This window comes from Silurus aristotelis (genome assembly GCF_946808225.1).
Source record: "Silurus aristotelis genome assembly, chromosome: 17".
NCBI lineage: Eukaryota > Metazoa > Chordata > Actinopteri > Siluriformes > Siluridae > Silurus > Silurus aristotelis.
In genome coordinates this window covers 17,462,171-17,479,022 of record NC_139590.1, presented here as the reverse complement: position 1 = coordinate 17,479,022, position 16,852 = coordinate 17,462,171, and the positions used below count along the sequence as shown (strand labels likewise).

General features: G+C 40.5%; 1 protein-coding gene across 1 annotated transcript in view; it reads right to left on the bottom strand.

The window, feature by feature from the left end:
• Nucleotides 1–4,930: 4,930 nt before the first annotated feature.
• Nucleotides 4,931–16,852, bottom strand: part of coro7 (coronin 7) — a 131,747-nt gene continuing 119,825 nt past the window's right edge. The window contains exons 10-28 of the mRNA XM_083565813.1: nucleotides 14,129–14,183; nucleotides 13,738–13,795; nucleotides 13,461–13,606; nucleotides 12,274–12,369; nucleotides 12,047–12,148; nucleotides 11,624–11,765; nucleotides 11,369–11,544; nucleotides 11,083–11,191; nucleotides 10,067–10,153; nucleotides 9,848–9,990; nucleotides 9,635–9,739; nucleotides 9,468–9,553; nucleotides 9,209–9,350; nucleotides 8,933–9,022; nucleotides 8,741–8,857; nucleotides 8,492–8,627; nucleotides 6,306–6,397; nucleotides 6,129–6,215; nucleotides 4,931–5,991 (exon numbers count right to left, since the gene is read on the bottom strand). Coding sequence (XP_083421939.1) covers nucleotides 5,983–5,991; nucleotides 6,129–6,215; nucleotides 6,306–6,397; nucleotides 8,492–8,627; nucleotides 8,741–8,857; nucleotides 8,933–9,022; nucleotides 9,209–9,350; nucleotides 9,468–9,553; nucleotides 9,635–9,739; nucleotides 9,848–9,990; nucleotides 10,067–10,153; nucleotides 11,083–11,191; nucleotides 11,369–11,544; nucleotides 11,624–11,765; nucleotides 12,047–12,148; nucleotides 12,274–12,369; nucleotides 13,461–13,606; nucleotides 13,738–13,795; nucleotides 14,129–14,183 — 1,978 coding nt within the window. The 3' untranslated portion in view covers nucleotides 4,931–5,982. The remainder of the gene's footprint in view (nucleotides 5,992–6,128; nucleotides 6,216–6,305; nucleotides 6,398–8,491; nucleotides 8,628–8,740; nucleotides 8,858–8,932; nucleotides 9,023–9,208; nucleotides 9,351–9,467; nucleotides 9,554–9,634; nucleotides 9,740–9,847; nucleotides 9,991–10,066; nucleotides 10,154–11,082; nucleotides 11,192–11,368; nucleotides 11,545–11,623; nucleotides 11,766–12,046; nucleotides 12,149–12,273; nucleotides 12,370–13,460; nucleotides 13,607–13,737; nucleotides 13,796–14,128; nucleotides 14,184–16,852) is intronic.

Here is a 16,852-nt window from a genome sequence, read left to right as displayed (position 1 = left end):
CAGCACATGTCCAGGCACGTCTTAAGTTTGCCAATGACCATTTGGATGATCCAGAGGAGTCATGGGAGAAAGTCATGTGGTCAGATGAGACCAAAATAGAACTTTTAGGTCATAATTCTACTAAACGTGTTTGGAGGAAGAAGAATGATGAGTACAATCCCAAGAACACCATCCCTACTGTGAAGCATGGGGGTGGTAGCATCGTTCTTTGGGGGTGTTTTTCTGCACATGGGACAGGGCGACAGCTCTGTATTAAGGAGAGGATGACCGGGGCCATGTATTGCGAGATTTTGGAGAAAAACCTCCTACCCTCAGTTAGAGCATTGAAGATGGGTCGAGGCTGGGTCTTCCAACATGACAATGACCCGAAGCACACAGCCAGGATAACCAAAGAGTGGCTCTGTAAGAAGCATATCAAGGTTCTGGCGTGGCCTAGCCAGTCTCCAGACCTAAACCCAATAGAGAATCTTTGGAGGGAGCTCAAACTCCGTGTTTCTCAGCGACAGGCCAGAAATCTAGAGAAGATCTGTGTGGAGGAGTGGGCCAAAATCCCTCCTGCAGTGTGTGCAAACCTGGTCAAAAACTACAGGAAACGTTTGACCTCTGTAATTGCAAACAAAGGCTACTGTACCAAATATTAACATTGACTTTCTCAGGTGTTCAAATACTTATTTGCAGCTGTATCATACAAATAAATAGTTTAAAAAAATCATACATTGTGATTTCTGGATTCTTTTTTAGATTATGTCTCTCATAGTGGACCCCTCTATAATTTCTAAGTGGGAGAACTTGCAAAATAGCAGGGTGTTCAAATACTTATTTTCCTCACTGTAGATGTTGTGTTTCCAGCAGTTAGTGTGTGGTAAACACACAGAGTAGACATGATGGGGCTAGCAGACTAAATATAAGTTTAATGTTTAGGTGCTATTGAAATGTTTATAATATTTAAGTATTTAAATATTTTTTTAATCATATTTTAGTAACATCTCTTGCTTTACTATTCTTCTAACAATCCCCAGCCCACACTGCTCATCACACTCAAAATGCCTGTTTTATTTGCAGTTGCTCACCTGTAATTTGCAGTATGGACACTGAATTTAGCTAAATATCTAAACAACAAAATGTTGTTTTGTTGTAATTTTTTTTAGATTATGTTTCTCACAGTGGACATGCACCTACGATGACAATTTCAGACCCCTCCATGATTTCTAAGTGGGAGAACTTGCAAAATAGCAGGGTGTTCAAATACTTATACTGTATGTGTGTCTATTTTTGAACTTGTAAAAACATGAACTATAAAAAAATAGCAGAACAGGTTTACTTTGTTAGAGTGTGTATTATTGTTCTCACTTACTTTTGTGTTTAAATCGTTTGTGGTTGATTTTGATAACAGATTTATTCAAATTATGCACAGGCTTTACCAGTAACCCAGCCATTGGGGAGGCACAAGCCAGTGCACTCTTAGTGCCGGTCTCAAGCCCGGATAAATGGGGAGGGTTGCGTTAGGAAGGGCATCCAGCGTAAAAGATGTGCCAAATCGAATATGCGGGTCACGATTAAGAATTTCATACCGGATTAGTCGAGGCCCGGGTTACCAAAGACCGCCACAGGGATCGTTGGCCAACAGAGTACCGGTGGAAATTGGGCTACTGTTGGCCAAAGGAGGAGAAGGAGAGGTGGAAGACGTCTACAGAGGCGACAGGGAAAGGAGAAGTGTAGGAGAGTAGAGGTTAAGGTTGGTACTATAAATGTTGGCACTATGACTGGTAAAGGGAGAGAGGTAGCTGATATGATGGAGAGGAGAAAGGTAGATATGTTGTGTGTTCAGGAGACCAAGTGGAAAGGGAGTAAGGCCAGAAACATTGGAGGTGGGTTTAAACTGTTTTATCATGGTGTGGATGGAAAGAGAAATGGTGTAGGGGTGATTCTGAAGGAAGAGTACAGTAAGAGTGTAGTGGAGGTGGAGAGAGTTTCTGATAGGCTGATAGGGTGATGATCAGCTGGAAGTTGAAGGGATGATGATATATGTCATCAGTGCCTATGCTCCACAAGTCGGCTGTGAGATGGAGGAGAAGGAAAAATTCTGGAGTGAATTAAATGACGTGGTAGATGGTGTACCTAGAAATTAACGATTGGTGATTGGTGCAGACTTTAATGGACATGTAGGTTTAGGGAACAGAGGTGATGAGGAGGTTATGGGTAGGTATGGCCTAAAGGAAAGGGAATGTCGAAGGGCAGATGGTGGTAGATTTTGCTAAAAGGATGGAAATAGCAGTGGTGAATACGTATTTTAAGAAGAAGGAGGATCATAGGGTGACCTATAAGAGTGGAGGAAGGTGCACACAGGTGGATTATGTTCTATGTAGGAGATGCAACCTGAAGGAGATTGGAGACTGTAAGGTGTTGGCGGGGGACAGTGTAGCTAGACAGCATCGGATAGTGGTCTGTAGGATGGTTTTGGAGGCGAAGAAGAAGAGGAGGAGAGTAAGGACTGAAAGAAGAATAAGATGGTGGAAACTGAAGGAGGAAGAGTGCAGTGTGAGGTTCAGGGAAGAGGTCAGACAGAGGCTCGGTGGTGGTGAAGAGGTGTTGGATGATTGGGTAACTACTGCAGGAGTGATAAGGGAGACAGCTAGAATAGTACTTGGTGTGACATCGGGAAATAGAAAGGAAGACAAACAAACGTGGTGGTGGAATGAGGAAGTGCAGGAGGGCATAAGGGGAAAGATGTTAACAAAACAGAAGTGGGATCGACATGGTGATGAGAAAAGTAGGCAGCAGTAGAAGGAGATGCGGCAGAAGGTAAAGAGGGATGTGGCGAAAGCCAAGGAAAGGGCATACGGGGAGCTGTATGAGAAGTTGGACACTAAGGAAGGAGAAAAGGATTTGTACCGATTGGTCAGGCAGAGCGACCGAGCTGGGAAGGATGTGCTGCAAGTTAGAGCAATAAAGGATGGAGATGGAAATGTGTTGACTAGTGAGGAGAGTGTGTTGAGAAGGTGGAGGGAGTATTTTGAGCAGCTGATGAACGAGGAAAATGGGAGAGAGAGAAGGTTGAATGATGTGGAGTTGATGAGTGAAGCAGGAGATGGATAGGATTAGTAAGGAGGAAGTGAGAGCAGCGATTAAGAGGATAAAGAGTGGAAAGTCGGTTGGACCAGATGACATACCTGTAGAAGCATGGAGATGTTTAGGAAAGATGGCAGTGGAGTTTTTAACCAGATTGTTTAACCAGATTCTGGAAGGTGAGAGAATGCCTAAAGGAATGGAGAAGGAGTGTGCTGGTACCGATCTTTAAGCATAAGGGAGATGTGCAGACCTGCAGTAACTACAGGGGAATAAAGTTGATCAGTCACACCATGAAGTTATGGGAAAGAGTAGTGGAAGCCAGGCTGAGAGAAGAGGTAACCATCTGTGAGCAACAGTATGGTTTCATGCCGAGGAAGAGCACCACAGATGCCTTATTTGCTTTGAGAATGTTGATGGAGAAGTATGGAGAAGGACAGAAGGAATTGCATTGTGTATTTGTGGATTTAGAGAAAGCGTACGACAGGGTGCCAAGAGAGGAGTTGTGGTATTGTATGAGGAAGTCAGGTGTTTCAGAGAAGTATGTGAGGGTGGTGCAGGACATGTATGAGGACAGTGTGACAGCAGTGAAGTGTGCAGTAGGAACGACAGACTGGTTCAAGGTGAATGCTGGACTGCATCAAGGATCAGCCCTGAGCCCTTTTTTGTTTGCAGTGGTGATGGACAGGTTGACGGACGAGGTCAGACAGGAGTCTCCCTGGACTATGATGTTTGCGGATGATATTGTGATTTGTGGCGAGAGTAGTTAGCAGGTTGAGAAGAGCCTGGAGAGGTGGAGGTATGCGCTGGAGAGAAGGGGAATAAAAGTCAGTAGGAGTAAGACAAAGTACATGTGTGTGAATGAGAGGGAGGGCAGTGGAGTGGTGCGGTTGCAGGGAGAAGAGGTGGAGAAGGAGGAGGAGTTCAGGTACCTGGGGTCAACAGTGCAAAGTAATGGAGAGGGTGTTAGGGAAGTAAAGAAAAGAGTGCAGGCAGGGTGGAGTGGGTGGAAAAGAGTGACAGAAGTGATTTGTGATAGAAGAGTATCTGCAAGAATGAAAGGGAAAGTTTATAGGTCTGTGGTGAGACCTGCAATGTTGTATGGATTAGAGACAGTGGCATTGCGTAAAAGGCAGGAGGCGGAGCTGGAGGTAGCAGAGCTGTAGATGTTAAGGTTTTTGTTGGGAGTGACGAGGATGGACAGGATTAGAAATGTGTTTATTAGAGGGACAGTGCATGTTGGACGTTTTGGTGACAAGGTGAGGAAGGCGAGATTGAGATGGTTTGGACATGTGCAGAAGAGGGACATGAGTTATATTGGTAGGAGAATGCTGAGGATGGAGCCACCAGGAAGTAGGAAAAGAGGAAGACCAAGGAGGAGGTTCATGGATGTGGTGAGGGAAGACATGCAGGTAGTTGGTGTGAATGAGGCAGATGTAGAGGACAGGGTGGTATGGAGACAGATAATCCGCTCTGGCGACGCCTAATGGGAGCAGCCGAAAGAAAAATAAATTAATTAATTAATTAAAAATGCACAGGCTTTAACAGTAGTTCATTAATAAGACACACTATTAATTACTTAATCATATCACAGGTTCCTAACTCTGGTAACTCTGGTCCCATCTTACTTCCTACACAGTATTTAAATTTCTTCAACAAAGCTGATTACCCAGCTAATGAAGAAGTTGTTTGTTATTAGTGCAGGGCAACACTGAAGTGTGCTCCAGGACTAGCATTGGAAACCTGCACTGTAAAAGTGCTAGAAAAGCAGACTGTGAAACAGTGCTAGTAATAAACAGATTCATTAGTATTCTGGAAGAATCATTTTAGGTTCCAGGTAGAACACATCAACAGTGGGTTTGAATAGAGTAATAGAGCATTTATTGGAGCAAATTCCAATAAGATTTTTTTTGTCATCTCAGAACCATTACCAATACAAATAATCTCTGAGTAACTTGCACTCTAAAAAGTAAAAGTCTTTTAATGTAGGAAATTATTTTTTAAATGTTTTTATTCATGAATTATTACAAAAGGTACTCTTTATTTGTAAGTGGTGTATATTTGTATATATTCAGATGCTTGACACCCCCCCGCCCCCAGTAAGAGAAAAAGTAAGAATAATCAATTTGTATAAAGTAGTATATTTTTCATGATTTTTAGAAAATGCTAAATAATTAAACAAATATTATTATTTGAATGTATGTGTATAAGCACAAACGCTCAACTGTTCTGAAACTTGCAGATGTCTTCTGTCACCTAATCAGAATATTATTGTTGTATGTGATACATACCTGACTGGGAATTTTATTTTGCCAGTTCACATTACTAATACACCTGCTGGCAAAGGTGAACAAACTCAGGGAACACTTTTTAAATAGGAATAATATTTTTAAATACAATCACAATTTGCCTGAGATATGAAGACTGCAAAAAATGTTTCATGTAATGGCAGTTTCAATAATGTGTAATTTTCTGACACATGATGCATGCATTTTAGAAATTAAAAGTACTAAGTAGTACTAAGAAACATGCATTTTAGAAATTCTGTGTTCTTGGGGTTGAGAAGCTTCTGGAACATTGTTACAGTGTCAGACATATGTAACCATATAAAAATGAATTCTGATCAACAGATAAAATCGCATGCAATGCTGAGAGGCTCAGTAAACAATCACTCAGTCTGACTTATTAGTAAGTCTGCAAGTACCTGAACACTTGTTTGCTAACCACAGGAATGCCTGTGATAAAAAAATACCTTTATCTCTGACTGACTGATGCAAAAGATGTTTGTTGTATTTTGTGATGAATAATTGTATGTATTACAGTGTGGCCTTCAGTCTAGCACTCAGGAATGACCTAAATATCAAGCAGGACAAGATGTTTCTTTAATTTTCTTTTGATGGCCAGCAAGGTTTCTCATTAGTCATCCTGAAAGTGTAAATAAAAAAAGGCACATAAATACACAAAGCATAGAGGAATTCTAGAGAATACTGAGGCTAATCACATAGAGTATTTGAAATCTATCAACATAAATATATTTATTTTGGATATCCACATATTTTTACCCATTCATCTTCTGCCACCCCCTCAAATAATTCCTGTGGCAGTGGATCTTCTCTGTTTCCCAATTTAGCTACCATAGCACTCAAAAGCTGCAATGAGAAACATTACACAACATGACACAAAATCTCCAACAGAACTTAATTCTAACAAATACAACAAAAAGCTTCTGCTCTTAATACCTCCTCCTTTTTCTGTTCATCTGTCTTCTCTTCAAGGTACACAGAAGAGGGGAGGTATTTCCTCACTGGTGCTTCCTTGGGAGCCTCGCAGACTGGTTGGCAACGAAAGAAAAACATTTTGTTTAGATATTTAGCTAAATTCAGTGTCCATACTGCAAATTACAGGTGAGCAACTGCAAATAAAACAGGCATTTTGAGTGTGATGAGCAGTGTGGGCTGGGGATTGTTAGAAGAATAGAAAAGCAAGAGATGTTACTAAAATATGATTAAAAAAAGTATTTAAATACTTAAATATTATAAACATTTCAATAGCACCTTAACATTAAACTTATATTTAGTCTGCTAGCCCCATGTCTACTCTGTGTGTTTACCACACACTAACTGCTGGAAACACAACATCTACAGTGAGGAAAATAAGTATTTGAACACCCTGCTATTTTGCAAGTTCTCCCACTTAGAAATCAAAGAGGGGTCTGAAATTGTCATCGTAGGTGCATGTCCACTATGAGAGACATAATCTAAAAAAGAATCCAGAAATCACAATGTATGATTTTTTAACTATTTATTTGTATGATACAGCTGCTAATAAGTATTTGAACACCTGAGAAAGTCAATGTTAATATTTGGTACAGGAGCCTTTGTTTGCAATTACAGAGGTCAAACGTTTCCTGTAGTTTTTCACCAGGTTTGCACACACTGCAGGAGGGATTTTGGCCCACTCCTCCACACAGATCTTCTCTAGATCAGTCAGGTTTCTGGCCTGTCGCTGAGAAACACGGAGTTTGAGCTCCCTCCAAAGATTCTCTATTGAGTTTAGGTCTGGAGACTGGCTAGGCCACGCCAGAACCTTGATATGCTTCTTACACAGCCACTCTTTGGTTATCCTGGCTGTGTGCTTCGGGTCATTGTCATGTTGGAAGACCCAGCCTCGACCTATCTTCAATAACTGAGAGAAGGAGGTTGTTCCCCAAAATCTCGCAATACATGGCCCCGGTCATCCTCTCCTTAATACAGTGCAGTCGCCCTGTCCCATGTGCAGAAAAACACCCCCAAAGCATGATGATACCACCCCCATGCTTCACAGTAGGGATGGTGTTCTTGGGATGGTACTCATCATTCTTCTTCCTCCAAACACGTTTAGTGGAATTGTGACCCAAAAGTTCTATTTTGGTCTTATCTGACCACATGACTTTCTCCCATGGCTCCTCTGGATCATCCAAATGGTCATTGGCAAACTTAAGACGTGCCTGGACATGTGCTGGTTTAAGCAGGGGAACCTTCCATGCCATGCATGATTACAAACCATGACGTCTTAGTGTATTACCAACAGTAACCTTGGAAACGGTGGTCCCAGCTCTTTTTTAGGTCATTGACCAGCTCCTTCTGTGTAGTTCTGGGCTGATTTCCCACCTTCCTTAGGATCATTGAGACCCCACGAGGTGAGATCTTGCATGGAGCCCCAGTCCGAGGGAGATTGACAGTCATGTTTAGCTTCTTCCATTTTCTAATGATTGCTCCAACAGTGGACCTTTTTTTACCAAGCTGCTTGGCAATTTCCCCGTAGCCCTTTCCAGCCTTGTGGAGGTGTACAATTTTGTCTCTAGTGTCTTTGGACAGCTCTTTGGTCTTGGCCATGTTAGTAGTTGGATTCTTACTGATTGTATGGGGTGGACAGGTGTCTTTATGCAGCTAACGACCTCAAACAGGTGCATCTAATTTAGGATAATAAATGTAGTGGAGGTGGACATTTTAAAGGCAGACTAACAGGTCTTTGAGGGTCAGAATTCTAGCTGATAGACAGGTGTTCAAATACTTATTTGCAGCTGTATCATACAAATAAATAGTAAAAAAAATCATACATTGTGATTTCTGGATTTTTTTTTTTTTTAGATTATGTCTCTCACAGTGGACATGCACCTACGATGACAATTTCAGACCCCTCCATGATTTCTAAGTGGGAGAACTTGCAAAATAGCATGGTGTTCAAATACTTATTTTCCTCACTGTAATTTGATTAATCACAATCTCTTGTCTGGAAAACTTCTCAATCAAATCACATACAAATATGGACTGAATTTCGAAAGGGTAAGTTTTATGTGGTATTCAGCTCAAATCAGGTTTGTGTGAAGGCCAAGCTTAATCTGCTAGTCTAAGCAGGCTTTTATCATTAGGATGTGGTGCAGTACCAGGGGTCATGTCTTTAGGTTTCAGGCTGATCTTGCGGTGCTCTTTGTCAGAACCGGAGAGCCATGCAGCAGCACTCAGAGCTGATTCCCACCACGCTGCTGTCTCAGGGAACACATCATCTTGAAAGAACTCTTTCTGCACCAGAAATATATGAATCGGGTTAAAAAACATTTAGAAACACATTATCGGTCACTAGATGGCACTACTGTATTTTGTTTACAAATAACCGTGGCTGAGCTCTGACTCACTCTGACTCGAGGCACTTTGAAGGCCACTGGCTCAATGGAGGTCTTGCCAAGTCTGACAGCTCTGGCCACCTCTACATCATGTACATCACATACTGTCTTTGGCAGGAAGCACAAGCCCTGTTTACAGTGGACAATAGTTATAAAATCTATAAACTAAAACAGTCTGAGAGAAGATTGATGTTTTGTTTATACCTTGTGTGGCTCAGAGGAGTGGAAGCTGCTGCACTCCATAAAGTAAGGGGCATTTGTTACGATCTCATAGATGTATACACGTGTGTCACCCTAACAGGAAAGAAATCAGAAAAAAGATTTTGAAGCATGAGATGACTTAGGTAACTTGACATATTTTGTAGTAGTCAGTAAGCAGTAGCAAATCTGGTTTACTCTTTAGCACATTTAATTAACCCTAAAAGCATTTATTTGTAACTTATACTTATAAATGAGATATTATTTGCACATTTCCAGCACCTTCCCTGTGAGAATGAGAAGGCTGGTGTCAGGATCATAGAAAGGAATGAGGGTTGAGGGTGAGACATCAGCAGGTGTAGTAGCCACAGGTCCAGGTGACAAAGACTCAGCAGAAAATAGGTAAAGGTTTCGCTCACTGCGACTGCAGGCAAAACCAGGAAGTAAAGAAATATTATTGTCAATTGTTCCATGCCAACATTCCAAATAACTGGAACACCATTATGGTAGTGTTACTATTATGCTATTGACTTTTGCTTACCAATCAAACCCTGACACCAGCAGGTACTGGCCGTTGCACACCCAGACTACACGGCCACCTCTGTGGCCTTCAGGACCAGGTCCCTCCTACAGGAAAAGACAGAGGAAAAGTATGAGATTGTTTCCAATGTTATATATGATTTTAAATGCCTTTTTTTAATCACTTGCCTGGATGGGCTCAGTAGACTTGCGTGGTTCAAACAAACGCACTTTTCCATCTTTACAAACAGTAGCCAGAAACTTGCCACTGGGACTCCAAGCTATTCCAAATATCTGTGAGACAGCAGTTGTTAGCTGTAATCTTCTGTCACCGCAGGTTTTTAGCAGGCTGTTGTCTATTAGCTTGTTTAAATGCACCTGGTACTAGACAGGGGCTCTCACCTGATCTTGGTGTCCACTGAGTTTCTTGACTTCTCTTTTATTTTCCAGGTCCCACAGACGCACAGTCATGTCATATGATGAGGACACCAACAGACCTGAGGCATGTGGGTGGAACTTGATAGAGTAGATTTTCTCAGTGTGTCCTGTGATGGAGTGGATGTTCATGTCATTCAAAATGAAGTACAAATAATTGTTTTTGTGAAAAAGTCCTTTTCTTACCCTGCAGAACACACTCAGGTTCAGTCAATGTTTCCACCAGGCCACCTTCTGGAATCTTCCACACACGGATCTTTGCATCATCACCGGCTATATACAAGAATGGAGTGGATTAACACTGTTCTGACATATTCATTACAAATACAAGTTAATTAACTCTTTATTAAAACCAGTATAATTTTCTTTAATTATAAATAAGTATTATTTAGTTATTCGTCATAGCCTATTTTTCAGTAACAGTTAATTCCTTCTATTTACCATGCACCAGCTCACAAGCAAAAATGTGAGAATATACACGATGTAATGATGGCCTGGGCTATGAAAAGGCTTCAGCATCATGTGTTAGCAGTATTTCATATAGAGTATGCCTTTTAATATACACACATTATTGTTTGCTTGCATACATTTTTGATCAGTCAAGACAGACTTTCTTTTTTATGCATGACATTAATCTGCATAATTTGATTGATTGGTAATTTGATTGTTAATGCCACTGTTTGTCACCTCAACCCACAACACAACCCACAACACAAATGGGCTAACATTTGGGGCCAAATTCTAAGTAGAATTTTTTTTTCAAGTTCCTATCTGTCCTGCTGTGTTTTTTAAAATCATGCTTAAGTGTTTGGCAACTCCAAATAAATCCATGCAAATCCATTAAATACAGCATGATTGACACAACACAAAAGACCTTCATGAACATCCCTGTCTACACAAACATCTGGCAACCAATGCACTGTGTCACAGTATAGAAGATGTCTTTCTCTTAAAACTTTCTAAAAGAATTGTGCCACCTTTTGTTCACTACACTTTCCGAAAAGCCTAGGCATAGGATCCATATGGTACACTGCCACTTCACATGATTATTTTAACTGCCATGAACGTTTCAAATTAATTTACGATATTATTACAAACAAAATATTGATTTAAGTTGTTTTACATTGATTTTAGATCGCTTAAAAAAGCCAACAATCAAAAACATATCAGAATGCATGTTTAAATCAACAACTACAACTTACCAACCACCAGCTTGTGAGGGTTAAAAGGATCCCAGCAGAAGTCAGCTACACTGACTGAGTTCTGGATGGTGGGCAATGCTGTGTCTGGCAGCTTCCCAGGCTGAGAGAGCTGTAATTTCACAATAACACAACAGAATACCATATAATCCGAATCTGTCCATTACAGGGGTGTGACTATTAGACTGCCATAGATTTAGGAAACTGTAAATGGCTGCACTAACTTACTAAATTACTACCACTTAAATTACAGACCATTCTGAAACAAAAGCTTCTAATATTGTAGCACCTCAAGCACAGCAATCTGTCCTCCTGCAATGGCCAGAGGCACTGCCACCCGCTGCCCATTGGCAGCGAAGCCATCGCACTCGCCAGGTGTAGTCAGACTCATGCCACGCAGGTTGGTAATGTGGGTGTCACGATGCAGAAGAGTGCCTTGAATGTGACGGAACTTGGAGCTTGGGCCTGCACAATAGGGTAGACATGTAGCATATAGCATACCAGGAATCGAACAGATCAACTTGAACAAGGTGTTTGAAGTTACCTAGCATGCTCTGGATGGCACGGGAGCTTTGGCTGGGGCTGGGAAGGAATCCAGAGGACAGACCGCTGGTGGAAGAGGGGGAGCGAGATGGAACCATACTGTCACTGGGGGTACTGAGACTACTACTGGAGGTGGAGGGCACCTGAAAGAGAGAACAAGAGAATTTCTTTCCTGTAATATTTATAATATAAACATAATATACAATATATATAATACTATAACATCTAAGGCAACATTTGTATTGAAAATTTGGGTTACCATAAATTTTTGCATTGCACATTAATAATAATAAATACATTTATAGTGTCATCAAAAGGTGGCAAAAATTCCAGGGTTGATTTATTATTATTTTTGGTTAGAAATTGATTGCTAATTTATGTGGTATAAATTGTTCCTAAAAAACAAATGTTATTTTCTACAAACCTCTTTGCTTTTTCCCTGAGGTAGCTCATTTGCGGTGACATGATTGGTTGGCTGAGCTTTCCCTTTTGGCCTCTTGTTAGGGTGGAGGCTGACCTTTTCTACCTGTTATAAATGAGTGAAAATTCAGGTGTTTAAAATTAGACTGCCAATAGTTTTAGTAGGTGACTAAGCCTTTTGTAGACTAAGAACTATATTACTCATTTAAAAGGCATTAACAAGTTCCATACTTGCTTGTTCATTCCCTGCCACCATTCGTTTGCTGTCATAGCTGCTGTGCAGCCTGCTGTATCTGGATATAGGTCAGCATGAAAGTCCTGTCCTGCCTGCAACACACACATATGCGTGTACACACACACACACACACACACACACACACACACACACACACACACACACACACACACACACACACACACACACACACACACACACACACACACACACAGAGCTTGGGCCTGCACAGTAGAGAAGACATAACATGCAGCATACCAGGAATCAAACTGATCGATTTTGGTTTGAACTAACAGAAAGTCTCCAGTAACTCAAATAACCACTTTGTAAAATTGAAATGATGACAAAAGTATGCACTTGGAATGCACAACACGTTGAAACTTGAGGTGAATGGGCTACAACAGCAGAAGACTATGTCAGGCTTAATTTCTGTCAGCCAAGACCAGAAAGCAGTGGGCTCAGGTTCGCCAACACTGGTCAGATAAAGACCTGGAAAACCTGGTCTGCTTATTTCTACTTAGGCACACAGATGACAGGACCAGAATTTGGCCCCGCAAGCATGAGTCCATTAAACCAACCTGCCTTGTGCCAACAGTCAATTTTCTTCTTTTCATTTTAGAGCAGTTTATACCAATCATCACTTTAATGCATAAACCTATTTGAGGGTTGTTGCTGCTGCATGGTAATTTTCAAATAGCTACTTAAATTATGACAATCTGCCATGTTACAATATAAAGGTTATCTCATTTTTGTGAACAATGACAATGTTCAACAGTGGACTTCTCAATTACTGGATCTGACTCCAGTAAAACAACTTTGGAATGTGGTTTAACAGGAGATTCACAGGAATGAAGTGCACCTTTAAACCGTTAAAAAGAGTATCTACTCTAAATTCAGTAATCTAGCCATCACAGCTTTTGTCAATTCACATTTGTACATTTTCCTGCTTAAAACACTTTAAGAATATCCCATTTGACACCCTTTCACAGGTCATTAGAATGAGATAATCACTGCAATCCAGGTTGTCAGACGTTTTAATTTAATGGTTCTTTTTTTACGTGATTTATTTTATGCATCTACTATAAATTCTAATTTTAATCCCTAGATTTAACTGTAGTTTCCAATGATGCTTCAGATAAAGTTCTATCCTTTTTTATTTACACGCCATGCTTTCAGTTCCTACCTTACGAGGCACCTGGTAGCTAATTGGGATGATGAAGTTGTCGGTCAGCTGCATCACTCGCATCACTTCACAATGGCCTACATCCAGTGCTAATTTGGGCACCACTGCAATTCCACGTGTGCTTGCATCACTCAGACAATGGCTAACTGTAATAGAATGAAACAGTGATGCTTTTCATAGCCTATTAAATATAATTGCATAAAAATATTATACATAGATGAATGATGTTTAATCAGTACACCTTTACAAACAAGTTTGTTTAAATTTAGTATATAACCTTGTGATAGGCATGGCTCTCCTGTGGTCACCTCAAAGCAGTCAATAACACTGTCTCCCTGATTAAAAATAAAAGTAGAGATAAGTCATTATTCCTGAACACTTTAACAGAGTTTAAAGTAAATAAGTAGAGATTTAAATGAGCATTAATAAATAAATATATATTTTATTAATTAATAATTAATAATTAATAAAATATATATTTATTTATTAATGATCATTTAATAAATAAATATATATTTTACACAAAGTTTTTAAGTAATCGACTATTAAACAGAGAAAAAATATTTTTACATACAAGACAATAGAGAATAATATTTTATTATTTATTTTGAAGTAATTTTAAAATAAAAGGGAAAACACAGAACAAAAAAAATTTATTTAAATTTCACCTTTGCTGACACTACGAACAGACCGGAATCAGGATCATACAGTGGCATTAGGGTCCTGGGGGGTGAAGAAAGATGGTGCAAATAAATCTTCAATTCTGATTTTTTTTTTAGTTCATAATTCAGCCAGTGATTATAAAGCAGTAACAAAATGTGTTAGACCTATGAAAACTGAATCAGAATAAATTTGTCCTTTAATCCCCATGTGAAGCTGAATAACAATTTTGGTATTTGACTCCAGCAATTCATCCATAGATCCAAAAAATAGATATAAAACAATTTTTGAGAATTTCAGCTTTATTTGCTAATATTTATATTTAGTTCGACAGCAGGAATTTAGAGGTGATGCAACAAAATAATATATCAACACAAGTAAGGGCTGTAAGACAAGATCAAGAAAATCAATGACAATCTTGCCAATTTATAGTGAAAAGCATCCAATCTGCAACATATAAACATCAAGAACTGTCTGTTACCTACGGCATAATATATCTCACCCTTTAACAGATACCTGTAACAGTTCCAGCCACCATAATCCCTCCATGCCCCCCAGAGGAAAACCATCACCTGAATTTTAAACTCATCCAGGTCATAAGGCACTTCCTGTTTGTAGCATTGATGAACCATGCGTTTTGACTTTGCTCACTAGAAAGGCGTTGGAGTGGGCCTTCCCGGACAGTGAGGAGCTGGTAAGGAGCTTCCTATTTAAGCTGATTCGGGATGTGTTTGAGTACACCGCAGGCAAATTAGATGTGTCAGCACAATTACTGCAACTACACCAGGGTTCTGAATCAGCAGCAGAGTATTCCACAAAGTTTTAAACCATAGCCGCCCAGAGTGGCTGGAACGATATTGCCCTTCAAGCAGTGTTTAGAGGGGGACTTAACCACACACTACAAGCTGAAATGGTTTGCAATGACCAAAACATTCCACTTTCAAAATATATCACACTAACCATCAAGCTTGGCAATCTTATCCGAAACCAGCACTTCCTCCCAATCGACAATGAAGCCTTACCAGTCACTAACCATAACACCTCGGAACCCATGCAGCTGGAAAGGACACAGGTCCTACAGGAGGAATGCCAGGGATGGCTTCACCTCAGGCTTTGCTCTTACTGTGGACAAAAGGGCCATCACTGCTTAACATGTCCAGAGAAACCTTAACCATGACCTCCCAGGGTGAACCTGCACTCTTGTCCTTACAGTCTTTAGGTACCGGTACAGTTTATGGGCACAAAGGGGGTGCATACATTTTCCACTCTCATAGACTCTGGGCCAGCTGTGAAACTAATCAACCAGTAAGTGGTCAAAGAGCTCGATTTTCCAACTATTTCCAGTGTCACCCCACTAATAATCACTCTCATAGACAATCACAAAAACAGTGAAGGACATATCACCCACTAAACCACACCAGTTGCAAGTGGGATTATTTCACAAAGAAAAAAACAGCCTCCATTATACTGGATTTTCCTTGTTTCCAAGTTTACAATTCTGTGATTTCCTGGCAACACAAAGAACTCTCCCATTGGTCCCCGAGCTGCTTAGAACATTGTATAGACCAAAATATCCACCTCCCATGTAACTCAACCTCTATAGAGAGCCCTATGACTTTTGTTCCCACACATATCCCCAAGAAGTACCATGACCTCAAAGAAGTCTTTAACTAAGAATGTGCCACGGTTTTTCCCTGACATAGATAATGAGACTGTACCATTGAGTTGCTCCCAAATCTGGCACCCCCTTGGTGCCGTGTACATACCCTCTTCACACCTAAAAGCAAAGTTTTGGATGTAAATATAGAGGAGGCATTGGCTAATGGGTTCCTTCGTCCCACAAAATCTGCAGCAGACACAGGATTCTTGTTTGTGGAGAAAAAGGACGAAGGACTGAGGCCCTGAATAGATAACCATGGTCTGAATGCTATCACAGTGCATTACCCATACCCACTTCTGCTTGTAACAGCCACTCTTAAACTCAGAGAAGCACGACACTTCACTAAACTGAATCTCCGATATACCCTTAACTTAATCAGAATCAAGGAGGGGGACAAATGGAAAACTGCCTTCCACACCACCAGGAGCCACTATGAGTTTCGGTTCATGCTGTATGGCCTAACAAATGCTCCAGCAGTTTTTCAGGCTTTTATAAATACAAATTTTCAGGACATGTTAATTACCTCCAATGGGTAGTCAAAGATGAGAAGTGTGACTTTCACAAAAAATCCACAACCTTTCTGGTGTCTATATGATCAGCCAGCAAATGGTGGAAATAAACATCAGGAAAGTAGAAGCAGTGACAGCATGCCCTTCCCCATCTATGATCAAGGAACTTTGAAGGTTCTTGGGGTTTGTGAATTTCTACCAATAGTTTATTCAGAATTTCAGTGCCGAAGCAGCCCCACTCATGTCATCACAATGCAGAAAGCTTAGGAAACTACTATGGTCCTCCAATCCCCAAAGGGCATTTGAAGCCTTAAAACGACGGTTCACCACAGCCCCTATCCTACAACATTCTGACCACACCATCCCCTTTGTAGTGGAAGTAGATGTTTTTAGTGAGGATAGATTGGACTGTAGTTAATGTCAACAGTCTGCTACACTGACTCAGGATACAGTTCGCTTCTGATCATCATCACTGTACCTCGCAACATTGTATATCCGCTTTAAATTGACATTCGGTGCAACCCAGATGAGGATGGGTTCCCTCTTGAGTCTGGTTCCTATCA